Source organism: Brachyhypopomus gauderio, chromosome 1 (genome assembly GCF_052324685.1).
Source record: "Brachyhypopomus gauderio isolate BG-103 chromosome 1, BGAUD_0.2, whole genome shotgun sequence".
NCBI classification, from domain to species: Eukaryota; Metazoa; Chordata; class Actinopteri; order Gymnotiformes; family Hypopomidae; genus Brachyhypopomus; species Brachyhypopomus gauderio.
In genome coordinates this window covers 39,274,629-39,295,707 of record NC_135211.1, presented here as the reverse complement: position 1 = coordinate 39,295,707, position 21,079 = coordinate 39,274,629, and the positions used below count along the sequence as shown (strand labels likewise).

The following is a 21,079-nucleotide window of genomic DNA, read 5'->3' as shown; positions in this document are numbered from 1 at the left end:
CTACGCCCCCTCTCCTCGCTGTCACTCCAGTGTCTCTGTTCCTCATGGTTCTGTTGTTCCTTGCCCGTTAGCCCCGCCCTGCTTGTCTGTCTCCCTGATTTCTGTCTGTCTGCCACGCCCGTGTCGTAATCGTCCTCGGCTGTGTCTTGTTAGTTCCATGTACTTATAGTCCCTGTGTTTCCCTAACCCCTTGTCGGTTATTCGTTCTCTCGTGGTTTGTTCCAGTTTGGATTGCTGTTCTCCTGTGGTTCGTGTGCTCTGTGTTTCCCTGCCTTGTTCGCGTTTCCCTGTTTTCGTCATGCCTGTTTATCTATGTTATTCGAGTTGCCCTCCCGGTTTGACCCATGCCTGTCCGTTTACCCTTGGTTTTGGAAATCCCTTGAATAAATCTCGCTCTCCTCAGCGTTTGTGTCCGCCTCCTCGCTCCGCAGAAAAAGTCTGACTAAAGTTGTCATCAAGTGTTTTAAGGTTTTGAGGTCATTCCTTTCTTTGACTTCCTGTTTATTGCTTAAAAAGCAAAGAAAGAGAAAGAAAGAGAGAGAGAGAGAGAGAGAGAGAGAGAGAGAGAGAGAGAGAGAGAGGGACAGACATTTTCCACTGATGCAAACCAATCAGGTGAATGCTGTCATAATAAATGACCAATAGGAAAACAATGACTTCTTTCCGTACGTCTTTGTGGTTCTTTCTTATAACCAAAAAAAGTAAATTTACCACAGACACTGACCAGACAGATCTGGGTGTCACTGGGTGACAGAGACGTCCGCTGTCATCAGACGGCCACCAGTGTCTGACATGAAGACTCCAGCAGTGACTCTCGTTGCTCTCGTATGTAAGTACAGACATCTCCAAGTCTTACATCAAACATGCTGTGTGTTTTCTTCCTCTGTGTGTCTTCTTCTCTCACACGCACACCCACAACCACACAGAGCACACCTTCTCATCCCGGACACTCCTCCCATCTCAGTCACCTGAGTTAGCTTTGTCAGTTCAACTACAGTGGTTGAACATTCACATTGACATGAAATACAGATGTGATTTATCTCATCCACTGCAGGATGAAGAACATCTGGAGGAGATTTGTTACTCCTCATTGGACATACTGAGTAGAGGACAGAAACACCCCAAGAAAAGGACAGTCCAGAACTCTAATTTCAGTACATATTCTGAGGTCTGTACTGGTAGAATATAGAACTACTGAGAAAGATTCTTCAGAAGGTAACAGAGTTCTGGAACCTCTGGTCATCAGGTCTTCAGAAAGAATTCTGCAGATTAATTTTACAGAAGTAACGCAAATAGGTTGGACATGACTTATGATGATTATCTCAATAAAATGCATCAGTTCATTTCATGACTTTTAATCTTTTTAGAGTTGCTATTTAAAACATGAATAAAGTGTCATTGTTTGATACTGAACAATTTGCAGACTGAGTCGTTGAGACCATCCAGCATGTAATCCACTGTGGCCTGATGGGATATTTCTAGTTCACTGTGGCCTGCTGGGATTATTCTAGTCCACTGTGGCCTGCTGGAAGAATAAGATGGTGTTCTCGAGGAGTGTCACAGGTTACCCAGGTTACCCCTAACAATGGGCACTAAAGAGGAGGAAATTGTGCCATGGGATGAATCGTCCACCTTTCCTCTGGCTACCGGAACCTAGAAATGACTTTCAGTTCTCTTTTAGTGCCTGACATGGACATTAAGCATGTTGTGAGCATTATAACAGCTTGTAGTTTTGTAATCAACCCAATGTTAATGCCTTAAGGTCTGTTTACGAAGTACAAATATTCATGCGCTGGCTCAAAGTAGTCACCTTAACCGTGTGCAGTAAACTGCCAGATGTTCAACCACGGACTGAAATAATGTGACAATGTCACATAATGAAAGTCAGTGTCCTCGGCATGAGCACGTCAGCGTATCAAAGCAAAATATCGATGCCAGTGACTGGAGTTTATAAACACCATCACTGCTGTGGTGACTGGAGTTTATAAACATCATCACTGCTATGGTGACTGGAGTTTATAAACTTCACAATCACTGCTGTGGTGACTGGAGTTTATAAACACCATCACTGAAAATGTGAATGAAATGTAAATGTGCCATATTTGTCAATTGTGATTTTTCACCGCAATCAAAATTTATCCTCCGCATTTACCCATCTGTGCAGTTAGAACACAAACACACGCACACACACACACACACACTAGTGATTACTAGGGGGCTGTGGTGCACACATGCCCAGAGCGGTGGTTAGCCCTAGTTTGGAGCATTTGGGGTTTGGTGCCTTGCTCAAGGGCGCCTCAGTCATGGTCTCAGGCCTGGGAATCAAGTTGTAGTAAGCTCTTATTGTGTACAATAAAGTAAATTAATCAGAAAATTAAATAGTAAATTAATCAGACAATTTCACTGCCTCACTGAAATAATCATTTAATGTGTTTCCACTTAGCCTAGATTATATAAACATGCATTAAATGTTGCGCTGGAGTTCTTGGGAGACGGCAGCGTTGGCATTACTGGAAGATATTGATAATGGCCGAATTCGCCGAGAGCGCGTTTTATGTGACCATTATGATTTTTTAGCCCATGATGATGAGTGGCTTATAAGCCATTTCAGATTTCCAAGAACTGTCCTCTTGTGTTGGGTCCAGTTTTGGAGAGAGAAACGCGAGGAGTCGCGCATTGCCAGCGACAACGCTTGGCTTCCTGGCAACTGGCTCGTTTCAAAGAGAACTGGCAGACCGGTCTGGGATATCCCAGTCATCTTTGAGCTGGGCCATGCCAGCTGTTTTGGATGAGATCATCTGCATGTCAGCTAGTTATATAAAGTTCCCATATGAAGCGGTTGACCAGGCAAACATAAAAGCACAATTTTCAGCGATAGACAATTTTCAGTTTCCTTAATGTCAAATCAAATCAAATTTATTTGTATAGCGCTTTTCACAAAACATGTTGTCACAAAGCAGCTTTACAATTTTTACAGGATTTACAAGATTAACTATGTTATGGGTCCAAATCCCTAATGAGCAAGCCAAAGGCGACAGTGGCAAGGAAAAACTCCCTATGATGGAGGGGAATAGGAAGAAACCTCGGGAGGACCAAGACTCAAAAGAGAACCCATCCTCCATTGGGCGGCCCATTTGCACAGTCAGTGGTGCGCAGGGTGGTTCTACAGTTCTACAGCAGTAGTCACAGTTCTTGTTGCCCAGCCAAGTAGTCACAATCCCTTCGGTGCAGATGGTGATCATCTGGTAGGAGCTAGCATGGGTGTTGATATTGTCAATGTAAATGTCTTGTGATGAATGCCAGGTTTTCATTCCGTGTCAGAGCAATGATATTGGTATTGTAGGCTCCGACTGCAGTGTTACTCCCCAGCTGAACCTCGGAGAAGAAAGATACGTGATCTGGTAAATATGTAACAGATTAATCAAAGGCCAAAGTAAACGGATAAGTCTTTAGTCGAGATTTAAACATTGAGACCGTGTCTGAGTCCCGAATAGAGGCAGGAAGATTATTCCACAGCTGTGGAGTTTAAAAGAAAAAGATCTTCCACCTGCTGTGATCTTTTTGATTCTAGGAATAGTTAATAACCCTGCGTCCTGTGAACGAAGTGAACGTGCTGGGTTGTAATGTTGAATGAATGTTTCAATTTATATAGCGCCTTATCTAGATACCCAAGGCACTTTACAATTGTTAACACAGCTACGTTACAGACAACCAATCACACACCGGCGAGAAGCGGCAGCCAATTGTAGCATACTCTCTACCGGGATCCACAGCCCCTTGGGGGACTGAATGGGGTGCAGGAAGGGGAGAGAGGACAGACCCTAGTGGCAGAGCACCATCCACCACTGGGCACACACACATTCATGCACACACTCAGACAACAACTTGTTTTTATTGAACAGAGAGAGACACAGACACACACTCAGGGAGAGACACAGACACACACTCAGGGAGAATTTGTCTTTTTAATTTACCTAACCTCCATGTTTTTGGACTGTGGGAGGAAACCGGAGATCCCAGAGGAAACCCACGCAGACAACATGGAAACTCCACTTAGATAGGGACTTGAACCTAAGACCCCAGTGCTGAGAGGCAAACGTGCTAACCACCAAGCCACCGTGCCGTTCAATAAGTTCACTAAGATACTCTGGGGCTAAGCCATGCAGTGTTTTATATGTTAATAAAAGTATTTTATAGTCAATACAGAATCTAATTAGCAGCCAGTGTAATGACGATAGTACGGGACTAATGTGATCAAACTTTTTAGTTTTCGTTAAAACTCACGCTGCTGCGTTCTGAACCAGCTGGAGTTTGTTTATCGATTTACTAGAACATCCAGCTAGAAGACTGTTACAGTAATCTAGACGAGAGGATATGAATGCATGGAAAGTTGTTCCGCATCACTAGTATTTAATATGTTTCTAATTTTAGCAATGTTGCGTAGGTGAAAGAACGCTACCCTAGTTATATTATTAATGTGTGTATTGAACGAGAGATCTGAGTCTTTTGTGACGCCTAAGTTCTTTACCTCTGCGCTGGGGGTTATAGTAAAAGAATGTAGATTCAATGCTACATTATGTATCTTGTCTCTCGCTGTCCCTTGTGGGACACCATATTTAACCTGCACAGATTTTGAGGTTTTATTATTAACACTTACACATTGGAAGCGGTCAGTCAAGTAAGATTTAAACCAGGAGAGTGCAACTCCTTTAATACCTACCGTGTTTTCTAGTCTATCCAGCAAAATGTTGTGATCTACAGTATCAAAAGCTGCACTAAGATCTAACAGTATAAGGAATTCACTACCCTGATTAAAGCTGTTTCAGTGCTGTGGTTCGGTCTAAATCCTGATTGGAGATAATGGCTTAACTGATTGGAAACTGCTTTTTCTAGAATTTTAGAGATAAATGTGAGATTAGAAATCGAGATTCTGTTTTTTAATCAAGGGTCTATATACGGAGCATTTGAATTGTTTGGGTACATACCCTAGGTTAAGAGAAGAGTTAATCATATTAAGTAAGGGCCCTGCAATGGCTGGGAGTAGGTCTTTAAATAGACGGGTTGGAACTGGGTCGAATATACATGATGTAGACTTAGATGTAGAATTAATCAGTGTTGTAAGCTCTTTTTGAGATATAAGATCAAAGCTATTTAGCTCAGTAATATTTTTGGATGCGTAGTTACTATTGTAGCGACTACTACTCCTCGCACTGAATTCCCTAACAGACAGGCACTTGGCCACTCAGGGAGTTTTAGCCCTTTAAGTGACACTGGGGGAGCGGCGCCTGCGCGTGCCAGGGGAGGAGGAGAAAACAGTGCTGTTGTTTGAGTTGCGTGGAAAATAAAGTTTCCCTCCTCTGGATTTCTGGATTAAGCAGTTTCTGCCTCGGTTCCCGAACCCTCTTCACTATTACCTATACTACTGGACAGGGGCGATTTTAGGATCTGGTCTTTAGGGGTGCCCAGCCCCCAGTGCTCACAGAGGCACAATACCAAAGTATTGCGCAGGTGCAGAGCAAGTTTTTTGCATAATATAATATTTTAAAAATGTGTTGAGCCAGGGGGTGCTAAGCAACTTCACGGTGGTGCTCTAGCACCACTAAAAATACCCTAGCCTCGCCCCTGCTACTGGAGTTGGATTGGAGGTTAGGCTATGATGTGTTATGACTCCGTAGTCAGATATTATCTATTTTATTATTGAAAAAGTCACTAGTGTGTGTAAGTGCTATATTAGAACTAGTGTCGTTGATATTTCTTGTTAGTTTTGATACGGTCGCAAAGAGAAATCTAGGGTTATTTTTGTTACTTTCTATTAGTGTCGAGTAATATGAGGCTCTAGCTTTTATTAGGGCATGTTTATATTTGACTACGGCGTCTTTCCATGTTCTAAACACTTCTAGTGTATGTCGACTGCACACACATTTCTATAAAGGCACCATCTGAGGAGGAATTATGCTTATGTACTTTAATTCCATAAACGTGCTGTAAGAAAGACTCTAGCACTGAAGCCTAAAGCTCGGCGTACACTGTGCGATTTTTGGCCCATTTTCAGCCGATTTTTCACTCGTGCGACTATTTTTGCGATCGGGCCGAGTTTCGGCTCAATCGCGTGTCGTGCATCGTATAGTTTACACAGGTAAACGAGGAGCGATTCACACCTCACGACCAACTCCCGATCAGAAATCGCAGCGTCGCAAGAACATCAAACATGTTTGAAATTCAAATCGCTCTTCGTGAGAACGCATGAGAGCGTCGGGTCGTATAGTGTGAGTATATGAATCGTGAGCTGTGAACTTTTAAACCCTGCGATTTAGTCGTACAGTTTGAGCCGGAGCTGAGTACACGATTTAAAATATCGTACAGTGTACGCCCAGCTTAACCCCGCCCCCTTTCGCAGGCAGTTTAGTCAGTTTTGTTCAGAGCATAGAGCATATGTTCAGCTCTGCTGCTTCATGCAAGTTATTGCTTCAGTTGGATCACAGCTTTAAGATGACAGCATGTGAGGAGTTGTGTGCGTACATTCTAACAAGTAAGTGTTATTAAGTGTTGAGGTAACTAGCTAGTAGGTAGTTCCGAAGTTTGTATGTTGTAGTGTTGATGTGCAACTATTGTTAGATTAGCATGCTAATCGCGATTAGCATGCTAAGAGGAAAACTACAAGTCATATTAATTCAGTATGTTAATTAGCCTTATTCAGTGTTCACAGAACACACACACACACGCAATTGAGACTTTTACGCATGTAATCGAAGTGTGAAGTTTAATAAAGAAACTAAAGGAAAGAAGACAATCGCTTCATGGTGTTCTTACCGACACCCCCCATACAACACGCATCCCAATATCAGAACCAGCACATACAGTCCTTTAGACTTCCTCAATTACACGTGCAAATAATCTGTGATGCAAAAATGTGCCTTACTAATGTAGTGGCATGTTGGCCTGGATCAACCCAATGATTCGTACATCCTTACAAACTGCATGGTTGGGATAAGATTACAAGCTAGCAGAGTGCGTGATGGGTGGCTTCTTGCTAAGCAACAAATTTAAAACATTTAAATGAAAGGATTTGACATTTCCAGCTTAGAATAATTCATTTTAAACATGGGTAATTATTAAATTAGGAAATCGCGGCTACGCGCTCAAGACGTGGCTGAAGACCCTTTGTAATCCACAGACTGACCGGGAGCAGAGACACAATTCTCTCCATTCTCACACCCGGTCAGTCGTGGAGAGGGCGATTGAGCAGCTGGAAAGCCGGTGGCGCTGGCTGGACAGGACCGGGGGATGCTCCTGTATCGGCCAGAGAAGGTGTGTCGTATTGTGAGGGCATGTGGGGTCCTGTATAACGTTACGCACAGGTATGCCGTGCCATTGTTGAAGGCGGTGGAGCACCCAGCGAACCCAGAGCCAGGACAAATTAATGCGCAGCCTAACCCAGGTTCCATACAAGCATAACCGCGGGAAGTAGGGGTGTAAAATAAAAATGAATAAAACAAATAACTGAAAAAAAAAATCAAATTGTTACTACTACTACTTTTAATAATAATAATAATCTGGTTACAGTCCTTTCATCATCCACAGCAGCTAAATGGTGACCGAGTGCGCCTGGAACTTCAATTAAAAATGCTTGGTGATGTCATTCAAGGTTCACAGTGCAACAGCGTGCAGGACATAGCAACAAGCATATCTAAGCTCCATCCTCAAAACACGAAGTGTTTTCCAACAAGCTGAAAACTTTATAAAGCTTTGCCTCAGCCTTCCTGTCTCAGCCGCTTCATCTGAGAGAACGTTCGCTTGGAGTGAGATTTGAACCTGTAGGCGGTGGCGAGTGTAAATTTTTGAGGGGTGGGGGGGGGTGGCGAACGTAAGGGGGGGGGGACGTAAAATGGACACAAATTAGGTGTTATATCGCGATCTATCGATCGCTGGTGGTTGGCGCCAGAGCGAACTAGTAACTCATTGACTCATAGATGTGGATCTGAGGTAAATAAACTGGATATTTTTTTTCGGCGTGAGATATCGGAAGTGTGGCGTGAGAGCGTGTGAAGACGGTCAAATGCGTGTGTCTCACGCTCAATGCGTGAGAGTTGGCAACCCTGAGGTAGGACAGTGGTTTGTCCTGCCGCTGTGCAGAGTGCATTTCTCTGTTAAATAGCTGGTGTAGGCTATATGTATCTTGTGTGCTGTACTTGCTGTCAAACTCAGAGTGTAGGGCTTGTATTTGCATATTTGCTGTGACGTTGTAAAGCGCAACACTACCCCCCCCCCCCCCTTTTCAGCACCCCCTAAGCAAAATACCTTCCCGCGGCTATGCATACAAGCAAGGCAACAAATCATAGCTACAATATAAAAAGGTAAGAGACAGCATTCAAATTTTATCAAATTATTTTATTGAGCCGCTGATGCTAGTGAGCGCATCACTGATATTTTTTAGGTGCATTATATAATTCTGCCAGTGTGGATTATTCTGACCCCACAACATTTAAAGCTTCACACTGTCCCACTCAGACCTTTTGTGCTTTGCCATAATGCCAAACATTTTTTCCTTGCCTCTACCTCATTCAGGATCGTCTCCAAATATGAATTTGCATATTTATAGGGGCGTGTCACAGGAGCAGTCAGCCACTCTCTTGATTGGAATGTACAAAAGAAATGTGCGTGGATTCAGGCGTACGCACGGTTTGATACATCCGGATTTTTTTATGCGCAAGCCATTTTCTGGATTTGTACGTACGCCAATTTTCAGTAAGAAATCCACGCAAGTCTTTGTATATTATAAACTTCACCATCACTGCTGTGGTGACTGGAGTTTATAAACACCATCACTGCTGTGGTGACTGGAGTTTATAAACACCATCACTGCTGTGTTACTGGAGTTTATAAACACAATCAGTGCTGTATTACTGAAGTTTATAAACACCATCACTGCTGTGGTGACTGGAGTTTATATACTTCATTATCACTGCTGTGTAACTGGAGTTTATAAACACCATCACTGCTGTGTTACTGGAGTTTATAAACACCATCACTGCTGTGTTACTGGAGTTTATAAACACCATCACTACTGTGTTACTGGAGCTTATAAACACCATCACTGCTGTGTTACTGGAGTTTATAAACACCATCACTGCTGTGTTACTGGAGTTTATAAACACCATCACTGCTGTGTTACTGGTTCTCCAGGAGGCCTGTGATCAGAAACAGTGAATGAACATGAGAGTGAATGTTGGAGTCTTTTATTAAGGTGTCAGTATGTGTGACAACAGTGACAAAAAACACAACTGTATTATTTTCCTCAACAACAAACATGTTAACAAAACAACCCAAACACAACTGATCCTCACTTCCCACCCTGTGCTGGGTCATTTAAAAGCTCATTAAAATGATGTAAATTAAAGTGATTAAAGATGTAATATGTCTTGTTGAACATCAGCAAATTCATTAAAATTATCAATTATCAAATTATCAATTATCAAATTCTCTCCACACATTAACTAGAAAGACATTTAGAAAGTAGTACCAAAGGTCTTAAAGTGAAAGTAAAGAATGAAGAAAATTAATATTCAAGAAACAATGACCATTATCTCAACAATCTAATATAACACTGCTGGAAGCAAATTTAAGCCATGAAATTCACACTAAGTAAATGAATCATAAACGCATGAACATGCTCAACTTCCTGGAGTTTCAGAAGTCTACTCTCCAGTTCTGACCTCAGCGTAAGTACTGAAATCAGAGTTCTGAACTCTCTTCTTTTTGGGGTGTTTCTGTCCATCCTTTGAGAAGTGTATCGAGCTGTAGGAAACCTCATCTCCTGCCTGTGGACACCAACACAAGTACGTTTAAGAGAACTACTGTTAAAAAGTTTAAATAAATATGATAATAGATATGAGTTTATAATAATAAATATTTTATGAGATGACAACTGTGTGTGTGTGTGTGTAATGAAGCGAGGAGATGGATGCAAGTTCAGAGGAATTTGCTGAAAATAAAATAAACAAAAGCCAAATCATACAAAACTAAAACTGAAGACGAACATGAGCTGACATGACTCAGCACTAAACAGGGTTGAGCACTAAGCAAACAGAGGTTAAACAAAATACCCAACAACCAGGTTTGTGAAACACAGTATTTAAATACACAAACAAACAAGACTAAGACACAACTGAAACCAGCACAGGCTGAAACCAGTACGGGCTGAAACCAGTATGAGCTGGAAACTAAACGACGAGGTACGACAGGAGAAACCAAAACAAAGAAGCACATGGAAGCAAAACAGGGTGTTGCCGTGGGAACCGTGACAGCAAAGAAGGTTCAATCATGAACAAATGTAGTGATCAGTGTGTGTGTGTGTGTGTGTGTGTGTGTGTGTGTGTGTGTGTGTGTGTGTGTGTGTGTGTGTGTACCTCGTCTGTATTTCGGTGTTTCTGGCTCTGTGTTTTGCATATCCCTCTCTGAGCAGTTTCTGCATCTGTTGTCATTGAAGGAAAAATATTTCAGCCAGTCACATTCCAGATCCATCCTGGAACTCTGGGAAACATCACTGCTAAAGCCATAATGTCGTCAGTATTGCTCAACATTAATACATTCTGATACTACATACGTATCTGCAGTACATGCATGTAACTAGTTAAACTGACCAGATCCATCAAAAAAGCCAAAGGTACTAAATGAAAATCATTAAACCCAGAGAAACTGAACTGTTGTTAATTAAAATCTTAGAGTAACAATGATGCTATATAAACAGACATGGACACTGATTGAGTACCTGGATGTCTCTTGTGACAGAGACAGTAGACACAGGTGGAGGAGAGGAGTGAGGAGAGGAGAACACACACAGGACACACAGTGATCAGCAGCGTCCAGCAGACACCACACTCTGGTACAGGAGGGGTGGAGGTGTAGGTGGGGTGTGGGATCTTCACAGCAGGGAGAGATGAGTCTGAAATCAAAGAGGCAGTGAAACTGCAGTAATGGGCAGTGACAGTGTTAAAAACTCGAACTTAGTTTAGTAAGAACTTAGTTTAGTAAGAACTTAGTTTAGTAAGACTGAGACTGAAGACTCCAGCTGTCTGTAAGTGTTAAAAGAAAAACCTGTTCAGGAGATCGGGATAAGTGATCTTACCCAGAAGAGACAGACGAATGGTTTTCTTCCCATAGTGATACACATAACGATATTGTTTAGCTCCATTTTTATCACTAGTAATGGCAGTCTCACGTACAGCACAGTAGTACAGACCCAGATCTGCTTCAGTGATGTTCTTAACACGTAGATCATAAGTACTGTAGGAGGGATTAAACTCAATAGAGTAACGTGGGAAATCAGTAGATGTGAAACCCTGAGCTGATATATTGAGAGGGGGCTGATGCCCATGTGAGCTGTTTCTCAGCCAGAAGATCCTACGTCCTGTCTTCCAAACACAGTCTGAGAAGAGAGTGATGTCATCTCCTTGTCTGACTCTCATCTGCTCCTCTCGTCCAGAGATCTTCTGACTGGAGAACACCAAACCTGCACCACAAACTCTTTTACACTACAAGGTGTCATGGCCACTTCCGCACTTACAACACTGAGTAACTCATAGGAGATTCTGAACATGCCCTATGAGTGGAGACTGAATGAGATCACTGCAGTTGAAGTGTTTCATCCAGGCCTTCAGAATAAATGGCCTCGTAATTGTGTTCAATGTAACAAGATGTAAAGGTGACTTACACATGAGGGTGAGGAGGGCGACTCTCGATGTCTCCATCTCAGACGCTGGTGCTGACTGGCTAATGGCGGCCGGGGCTTTTAGGTGGATGTCTGTTCTGAGAGTTGATTGGTCCACGTCAATGGAACATTTTTGTTGTGTGATGGGGTTCAGTTTTGTGGTTTAGGTGACAGTGATCAGTGGAAAATATCTCGCTGTTGGTCAGCAGTCGTCATGGGTGACGCTTTGATTGATCAACGTGTTTTCATTGGCTGGTGGCGTGTACGTTTCTTTTAACTGATGTGCAAGGGTTTTAAGTTTAGGAGATAGGAGCGAATCAGAGGAGCTGCGGTCCAGTAGGCCACGCCCACACCCAGTTTTATCCAATACAACACAGCACCACTGAAGCAAAAGTTACGTTTAGTGTAAGTGCATTTGATTGGAGGGATCTCACTTATAAATATCTTTGACCAATTCAGATTGTGTAAAATGTCATGTAACAGCGCTTTGTAAGCTGATCCCAGGTCAGTTTAACTACACTGACTAAAAGGGAAGTTTGTATTGTTGTACACAATGTAAAGCAGCTGTTAAAGGTAGACAGTCATGGCCTGGTGGTTAGGGAACTGGTCATGTGACCAGAGGGTCGTGGGTTCGATTCCCAGACCTGAGGCCATGACTGAGGTGCCCCTGAGCAAGGCCCTTAACCCTCAATTGCTCACTTGTATAAAAATGAGATAAAAATGTAAGTCGCTCTGGATAAGAGCGTTTGCCAAATGCCGTAAATGTAGACAGTGTGGCCTGAGCTATGGGGGGCGGGACTTCCTGTTCCTTTAGCCACTTGCAAGCGTGCAGGTTTTGTGCAGTACAGTAGAGATGGAGCCTTTACTCTGGTTTGGAGATCAGAGCACATTTTTTTTTTCAAACTTACACACACACACCACAGACACACACACAAAACACAAATATCTTTCACTTCCTGTATGCCTTCCTGTATTTACATTTAGTTATAATTAGTTCATCACTGTCAGTGTGCACACATACTTTAATCAGACAGCACAGACGATGCAGTCCGTGAAATGCACACTTTGCAGAGATATGCAATCATACATTTTTTATTTAACACATTTATATAAACACACCAACAAATAAGAGATTGCATTAAAGAAACATGAAAAAACTGTTTGATGATGTGCACACACACTCGTGTGAGATTTCCTGTTAATCTTTGTCAGATGCTGCTCTCCATGTTGGCTGGAAATGTGACTACACAGTTCATCTGATAACACAGATATGTTGGCCTCTGTCTCAGTGTGTGTGAACAAACACTGCAGAACTGTGTGTCTGAAAGAGTGTGTTCTTCCACAGTGGGGATTCTGTTTCTATCCAGGTCCCCACATGACTAGTAATGTAGAGTAGCATTAGGCTAACAATCTACACTTGGTAAACGTTTGTTTACGGTTAGATTTTGGTTGTGTGTAGGAAACTGAGGTTATGTAAATAACCTCTATATGTATGCATGTTCTCACCAGAACACAAGTTTCTCCCTCTGCTGCATGCGCTCTTCATGCTGTTTCTCCTTTTGTCTGAGCTTTTCTCGTTTGAGCGGCAGCCAGTGCAACAAGCTCCACGCTGCACCCACAGGTATTTTGTGATGTAATTGTTCCGGGTGGATCTCTCTCTCTGGCCTGAACACAGGAAGGCCCTGCAGATGCCTCAGGACTGCTGTTACATGAAGGTCCTGGGTATGCAGTTTCAGGCCGGGAAGAGGGAATCTCACCCAGACATATATCCATACCCCCTGGTATCTCTTCAGTAGCTGTGGGGCCCAGTATCTCAAGTGCCTTTTCCTCCTCAACGGTAAGGGACATTTGACCTCCACCAGTCTTAGCCCTCTCTTTTCTTAGTTCTGCCCCTTTTTTCTTATCTCTACACCCAATCTCTTAATGCCACTTCAGGCACTGATATTATTTGCAATATCGTCCCATTTTTGTGTTTTTTTTTTTTTCAGAATTTAAGTAACTTCGTTGCACTTCAGAAAATAAAATACCTGTTTTTCTCCACTTCATCCACCATTTGGCTCAGTTCTGTCGACAGAAAATTTCGTTTCCTTTGCTTGTTAGCCATGGTTTTGAATGTCGTGTGAAAGGTTAATTGTGTGCCCTATTTATACCCTTGATATACGATCGGTCAGAATTGCAAAGGTAATAATTTTAGAGTTCTTCTCATTTTTTTCTTATATTTGACATTTCAACACGTAGTTGTTAGTTTTTTTTTTGTTAGTCATTTTCCCAATGATACTTTTGTGTCGTAATAATGAAAAAATGTATGTAAATCGTAGGCCTGAACAACATTTTAATACAAGGTTCTTTATTTAAATTGCCTTCGCAACGTAACCACGCATGAAGCTGTGATCACGCAGAACAGACTGTCCTTGTACATGAAACATGAGGGAATGTCATAAATGCAACAACATTACACACACATGGCAGGGAGATTCAGACAGAGTGCAACTACATAAACTGACACGGGGTAACTTAAACTAACAGCACACATAATCAAACCCATAATCAATAAATACAGGCACAGACATATATCGACATACCAGCAATACCGGAGCCGCAAGGACTCATGGGAAGTAGCGCCGTCCCCCATTGGACCGACGCTACAATATGTTTTTTAAACGGACATTTAAAGAGACCCACGTGCGTCAGGTGTTTTCATCACCAACTTCAAAGCTGGATTTCTCACAATTGGCTGCATGTAGATGGCTAAAAATCGGTATGCATGTAGATGGGATAGGAAGTATTGGATTTATCTGGTTTGTTTGGAAATCCGTCAATGATTAATACGTGATTTATCGCTATGTTTGAGCTGGGCCTGCAGGGGGCGCTTCTGTAATGACAATGTTGCCATAGTGATGGTAGCAGCAGTTTAGAGTCAACAAATTAAAAGGATTGTCCAAAATGATCTGTACACGTGACTCATTTTTAATCCTTTTAATTGATTTTGATAATGTTTGCATGACAGTAACGGATATTGTATAATGTATGGGTATTTTTTATTGGTCGATGGTTAATCCAAAAAGTGAAACAGAAATAACAGTGAGAATTACAGCCAGAAAAATAATCCACAAAGTGAACAAATACAAACTGTAAAATCCAGAAATCCAGAGAGTCCAGGAACACAAACACATTCATACACCAGACAGGAGTATGACTATGACTATGAATATGGATGTTAACCTGTATGACCAATCATACATGTTCTACAAACCTCCATGTGGTCACATGACCAGGTCCAGCATAATATACAATAGTATCTGAAGCTATAAGGCCTTTATACACGACAGGCACCAAACCACTTACTGCTTCACCTGTCAGTCTCTGCTTCTCATATGACAGGACCAAACCACTACACAGCTGGTAAAACCACTTACACATGGAAGTTATGCTTGTGTATTTCAACCAAAGGGGAAAACAGACATTTCAGCACCATGGACAGCGCCAGAGAGCCTCTGTCTCGCACTTGATGAAAGGCAGTCATTGTGCAGGGCTGTGGAAGAGGTCTGAGCTATTGGACTGGTTGTGGGTTTCCTGTCTTAGTGTGACTGATCTTTTATATCTCAGACAGAGCTGAACAGGAACTTTTCAACCCCCCTTCAACATAAATCATATACTGAATATTAGGGATGCACCGAAATGAAAATTCCTAGCCGAAACCGAAAACCGAAAATGAGGAAACCAAGGCCGAAAACCGAAACACCGAAATACATTATGCCAATTATTAGTAACATTGGATTTATGGCTAACCTCACTAAAATCAAGGCATTGCTATTCAAAGAATAAATCAACTACAAAATTTGATTTGAAAATATTTATTTAGCACTGACATTACAGTAATGCATATTATAAAGTAAAATTAGTGGTGGGCCGTTAACGGCGATACCGCTGACAACGGCCGACCACTAATTAAATTAAACTCACTTGCAGACCGTTTTTATCTGAGAGGATAAATATATGTATTTTATACGAGTTAAATTTAATTATAACTGACTGGCCTAAAAGATAAATATAAATTCTCTCATAAAAACGTGACGTGAGTTGCAACAACATTAAACAGCTCAGGTAAACACACTTCTGAGAAATGTCGTCTGCTCGGCAAAACATAACGGGGCTCAATGTGCTCTATTAGCCTACGAAATCCCTACGACAGAGAACGGCTGATCGTCTAAGGCAACGAGTTCCATAATTTTTGGTGTAATGTCCTTTTGCCTTGGCGCCATCATTGGAAAACTTTTTTGCTAGCTTTATCCAAATAAGCGCGTGCAGGTGGCGATTTTTGCTTGCGTCATCACAGCACATTGTTTCGGCCGTGTTGTTTCGGTGATGAAAGTATTTCGGCCGAAAACCGAAAATGCAAATTTAAGCCATTTCGGCCGAAAATTTTCGGTGGCCGAATTTTCGGTGCATCCCTACTGAATATATACTTCCTCCCACAAGCCATCAGACTCCTCAAAGCCAGACACTAAACTGATGGACTTCTCCTCCATACACACACCCACACACACACACCCAACCACTTATCCCTGAGAATGTGAAGGCACTTGCACCACACACATTACACACACAATTTGCACTAACCAAACCTACCTCCTACACTTCTCTGTCTAGTGAAGAATCTGTTTGCACTCTGTATATTGTATATTGTACTGTCTGTATTGTGTTGTACTGTCTGTCCGTTGCATTTGTGTCCTATCTGCACTGTGTTTTATGTTGCACCATGGTCCTGGAGGAACGTTGTTTTGTTTCACTGTGTACTCTGTATGTAGTTGAAATGACAATAAAACCTCTTGACTCTTTACTTGAAACTAAACTACAAAGACAGTCATTTTGAAATGTATGACATCACAAGCACAGTCACATGCCTGCCCATAGGGGGCGATAAGGAGGACCTTTAATACGGACAGCGTGTAATAGAGCTCACCTAGCAGAGGACGTGGGGAGAAAGGAAGTAGACTGACTGGGAATCAGATCCAGACAAGCTGCTAATACAGGGTGAAGACACCTGAGGGGAATTAGACTAACAAGCCTCTGATTGACTTCAGGCACTGCAAGCCACCTGTTGCACATATGGTGTATTGACATTTTATGAATATCAGTCTTAAAGGCACATTAAACAACATCAATAGCCCCCTTAATTGTAATGGATAGGCAGAAGTGTAATATGGCCCATGTAAAACACAAAACCAAACGTGAGTGAACCTTTACAAATATTGTGAAACGGCACAATATGAGTATTATAAAAATCTCCAGCGTATAAAACACAACTGTAAATATGAAAATATCCTTGTGTAGGAAAAACAGGAGACAGTGTTGTAAATAGAAATGAGTCACCTACAGTTACACCTGTACACAGAAGTGTTCACTTAAGAGTGAACAGAGTGAACACTCAAGGTTTTCACACCTTCAGCTGCCGAAGCACAATCATCTCACACTGCTTCCTGGAAACTGGTCTTCCTCAGTAGTTCTACACTCTACCAGTTCTGACCTCAGAATAAGTACTGAAATCAGAGTTCTGAATTCTTTTCTTCTTGGAGAGTTTCTGTCCTCCAGTCAGGACGTTCAGTGAGGTGTAACAAATCTCATCTCCTCCAGCCTGCTGTGGTGTTAAAACCAAAGTGTTACAATCAAAGGGTTCATAAACATACTGTATATGTGTGTGTATCCGCAAGTATTTTTCACAGTACCTCCTCAGTTTGGGGATGTTTCTGGATCTGTGATTGGACATCACACTTCTGTTCAACTTCTGCTGCTGTAATCAGTAAAGAAATAATAAATCACACAGTCACAATACAGGTGCACTCTGGAGCACAGAGACACCCACACTGACGCTTGTGCTGAATTTACACCATCGGTAATTACAAAATGGACTGTTAAAGGAACATGTGTGAGCTGCAGGTCTTTCTCCAGCGCAAGGCTGATCAGTTCAGGACAGTATCTGCACCACCCACATCTCCACATGAATACAGATCAGCACGGAACACGTACAAACTATGCTCAGAGCTGCAGGATCGTGGGACTGGGATGGTTTAATGGTGCAGGATCATGGTGCTGGGATGGTTTAATGGTGCAGGATTATGGTACTGGGATGGTTTAATGTTGAAGGATCATGGTGCTGGGATGGTTTAATGGTGCAGGATCATGGTGCTGGGATGGTTTAATGGTGCAGGATTATGGTACTGGGATGGTTTAATGGTGCAGGATTATGGTACTGGGATGGTTTAATGTTGAAGGATCATGGTGCTGGGATGGTTTAATGCTGCAGGATTATGGTACTGGGATGGTTTAATGCTGCAGGATTATGGTACTGGGATGGTTTAATTAATGGTGCAGGATTATGGTGCTGGGATGGTTTAATGGTGCAGGATCATGGTGCTGGGATGGTTTAATGGTGCAGGATCATGGTACTGGGATGGATTAATGGTGCAGGATCATGAGACTGGGATGGTTTAATGGTGCAGGATCATGGTGCTGGGATGGTTTAATGTTGAAGGATCATGGTGTTGGGATGGTTTAATGGTGCCGGATTATGGTGCTGGGATGGTTTAATGGTGCAGGATTATGGTACTGGGATGGTTTAATGCTGCAGGATTATGGTACTGGGATGGTTTAATGGTGCAGGATCATGGTACTGGGATGGTTTAATGGTGCAGGATCATGGTACTGGGATGGATTAATGGTGCAGGATCATGAGACTGGGATGGTTTAATGGTGCAGGATTATGGTGTTGGGATGGTTTAATGGTGCCGGATTATGGTGCTGGGATGGTTTAATGGTGCAGGATTATGGTGCTGGGATGGTTTAATGGTGCAGGATTATGGTACTGGGATGGTTTCATGGTGCAGGATTATGGTACTGGGATGGTTTAATGTTGAAGGATCATGGTGCTGGGATGGTTTAATGGTGCAGGATCATGGTGCTGGGATGGTTTAATGGTGCAGGATTATGGTACTGGGATGGTTTAATGGTGCAGGATTATGGTACTGGGATGGTTTAATGTTGAAGGATCATGGTGCTGGGATGGTTTAATGCTGCAGGATTATGGTACTGGGATGGTTTAATGCTGCAGGATTATGGTACTGGGATGGTTTAATTAATGGTGCAGGATCATGGTGCTGGGATGGTTTAATGGTGCAGGATCATGGTACTGGGATGGATTAATGGTGCAGGATCATGAGACTGGGATGGTTTAATGGTGCAGGATCATGGTGCTGGGATGGTTTAATGTTGAAGGATCATGGTGTTGGGATGGTTTAATGGTGCCGGATTATGGTGCTGGGATGGTTTAATGGTGCAGGATTATGGTACTGGGATGGTTTAATGCTGCAGGATTATGGTACTGGGATGGTTTAATGGTGCAGGATCATGGTAATGGGATGGATTAATGGTGCAGGATCATGAGACTGGGATGGTTTAATGGTGCAGGATCATGGTACTGGGATGGATTAATGGTGCAGGATCATGAGACTGGGATGGTTTAATGGTGCAGGATTATGGTGTTGGGATGGTTTAATGGTGCCGGATTATGGTGCTGGGATGGTTTAATGGTGCAGGATTATGGTGCTGGGATGGTTTAATGGTGCAGGATTATGGTACTGGGATGGTTTCATGGTGCAGGATTATGGTACTGGGATGGTTTCATGGTGCAGGATTATGGTGCTGGGATGGTTTAATGGTACAGAGCTATGCTGACTGGTTCAACACCGGGATGTTTACAACTCTACTTGTTGATCTCGGTCTTGTTACTAATGTTTGGCATTTGAATATGTGCTGTTGGGTTTTGCATACATAACAATCACTAAAACAATCCAGATGCTGGAGATGTTTAGTGACATAATTATGCTGAGAACCCACCACAAACACTTTCATAATCACTAGAACAACACATGGAAAAAGAAACATTAACCGATCGTTAGTAGCCTGACATGACATTAGTAACTGTTTGGTACTAGTGTGGAAAAGAAGCTTGTGTTAAATATTGATGGCAGATCTATAAAAGCACATGAAGTGACATTATTATATTATATTTAATTACATTACATTACAATTAATGTTTTTAATCAATTATTTTGAGGTGAATTGGTGTCAGTAAGACAGAAATGCACAAAAATGGAGACTGATTGAGTACCTGTATGTCTCTTGTGACAGAGACAGTAGACACAGGTGGAGGAGAGGACTGAGGAGAGGAGAACACACACAGGACACACAGTGATCAGCAGCGTCCAGCAGACACCACACTCTGGTACAGGAGGGGTGGAGTTCATGAAGACACTACAGTCTAGTTCAGGAAGGTGTTTAAAATCAAAGAGGAAAAAGTACAACTACATTATTAAAGTTGGAGAACTTTAAAAATAAGAAGCAGAACTTACAAACACAAACCCATTAATTTTGCAGGTCTATTTTGTGTTAATATTGAAATTTAAGCAAACTTAAATATGAATGTGAAAAAAATTTACTAATTCAATAAATAGTAATTGAATTAAATAGTCACATTTAACCATTTATATGGTAAATGATGCTAAAAAATCAGAATGTTTGAGAATTCTAGTAAACAAACAAGTAATAATTTACTTACTACAGAATCATCAGATCAAACTGAGAAATCTTACCGTGGAGTGAAAGTCGTATTGTTCTGTTTCCATAATAATAAACATCCTGAGAGATTATAACTCCATTTTCATCTTTAGTAATTTTCGTCATGTGTAGAGCGCAGTAGTAAAGACCCAACACTGACTCACTCATGTTCTTCACCAGTAGGTCATGAGTTTGGTTGGAAGGATTCCACACAAAAGAGTAACGAGGATTAAACCAGTCACTCAATGTTATAATCAGAGGAGGCTTATTCTCATTGGTGCTGTTTCTAATCCACACTGTATTAAGTCCACTATTCCAAACACAGTCACCGTAGAGTGTGACGTTGTCTCCTCGTCTGACTCTCATCTCCACGTCTGCTCCAGAGATCTTCTGACTGGAGAACAACACACCTACAAAAAACATTTAGTGTAAAACAAGGAAGGAGATCTTCAACAGAAACAGACACAACTGTGTGTAAAGTAATGAGGTACGATACAGTAGGTGAGAAGTTCACGTACACGTGAGGGTGATGAGAACGACTCTTGATCCCTTCATCTCATAGACTGGTGCTGAGTGGCTGATAGTTGTGAGGGTCTATGATGTTCTGTGATCTGATTGGTCCACGTCAATGGAACATTTCTGTCTACAGTGGGTGTAGTTTAAATTTGTGGTTTAGGTGAATTGTATCAGTGGAAAATTTCTCTGTTGATCAGGAAACATCATAATGGACACACAAATCATATATCATAACATCACATT

General features: G+C 42.0%; 1 protein-coding gene and 1 long non-coding RNA gene across 2 annotated transcripts; both read right to left on the bottom strand.

Moving 5' to 3' along the window:
• Positions 1 to 9,282: 9,282 nt before the first annotated feature.
• Positions 9,283 to 11,747, bottom strand: LOC143527350 (uncharacterized). Its single transcript, XM_077022510.1, has 5 exons — positions 11,711 to 11,747; positions 11,126 to 11,509; positions 10,769 to 10,942; positions 10,407 to 10,471; positions 9,283 to 9,818 (listed from the first exon to the last, which is right to left on the bottom strand). The coding sequence occupies exons 1-5, from the start codon at positions 11,745 to 11,747 to the stop codon at positions 9,696 to 9,698; spliced, it is 783 nt and encodes a 260-aa protein (XP_076878625.1). The 3' UTR covers positions 9,283 to 9,695.
• Positions 11,748 to 17,186: 5,439 nt separating this feature from the next.
• On the bottom strand, positions 17,187 to 20,858 carry LOC143527344 (uncharacterized). Its single transcript, XR_013134087.1, has 5 exons — positions 20,839 to 20,858; positions 20,356 to 20,730; positions 19,875 to 20,024; positions 17,434 to 17,498; positions 17,187 to 17,345 (listed from the first exon to the last, which is right to left on the bottom strand). It is a non-coding gene; the product is annotated as an uncharacterized LOC143527344 (long non-coding RNA).
• Positions 20,859 to 21,079: the final 221 nt, after the last annotated feature.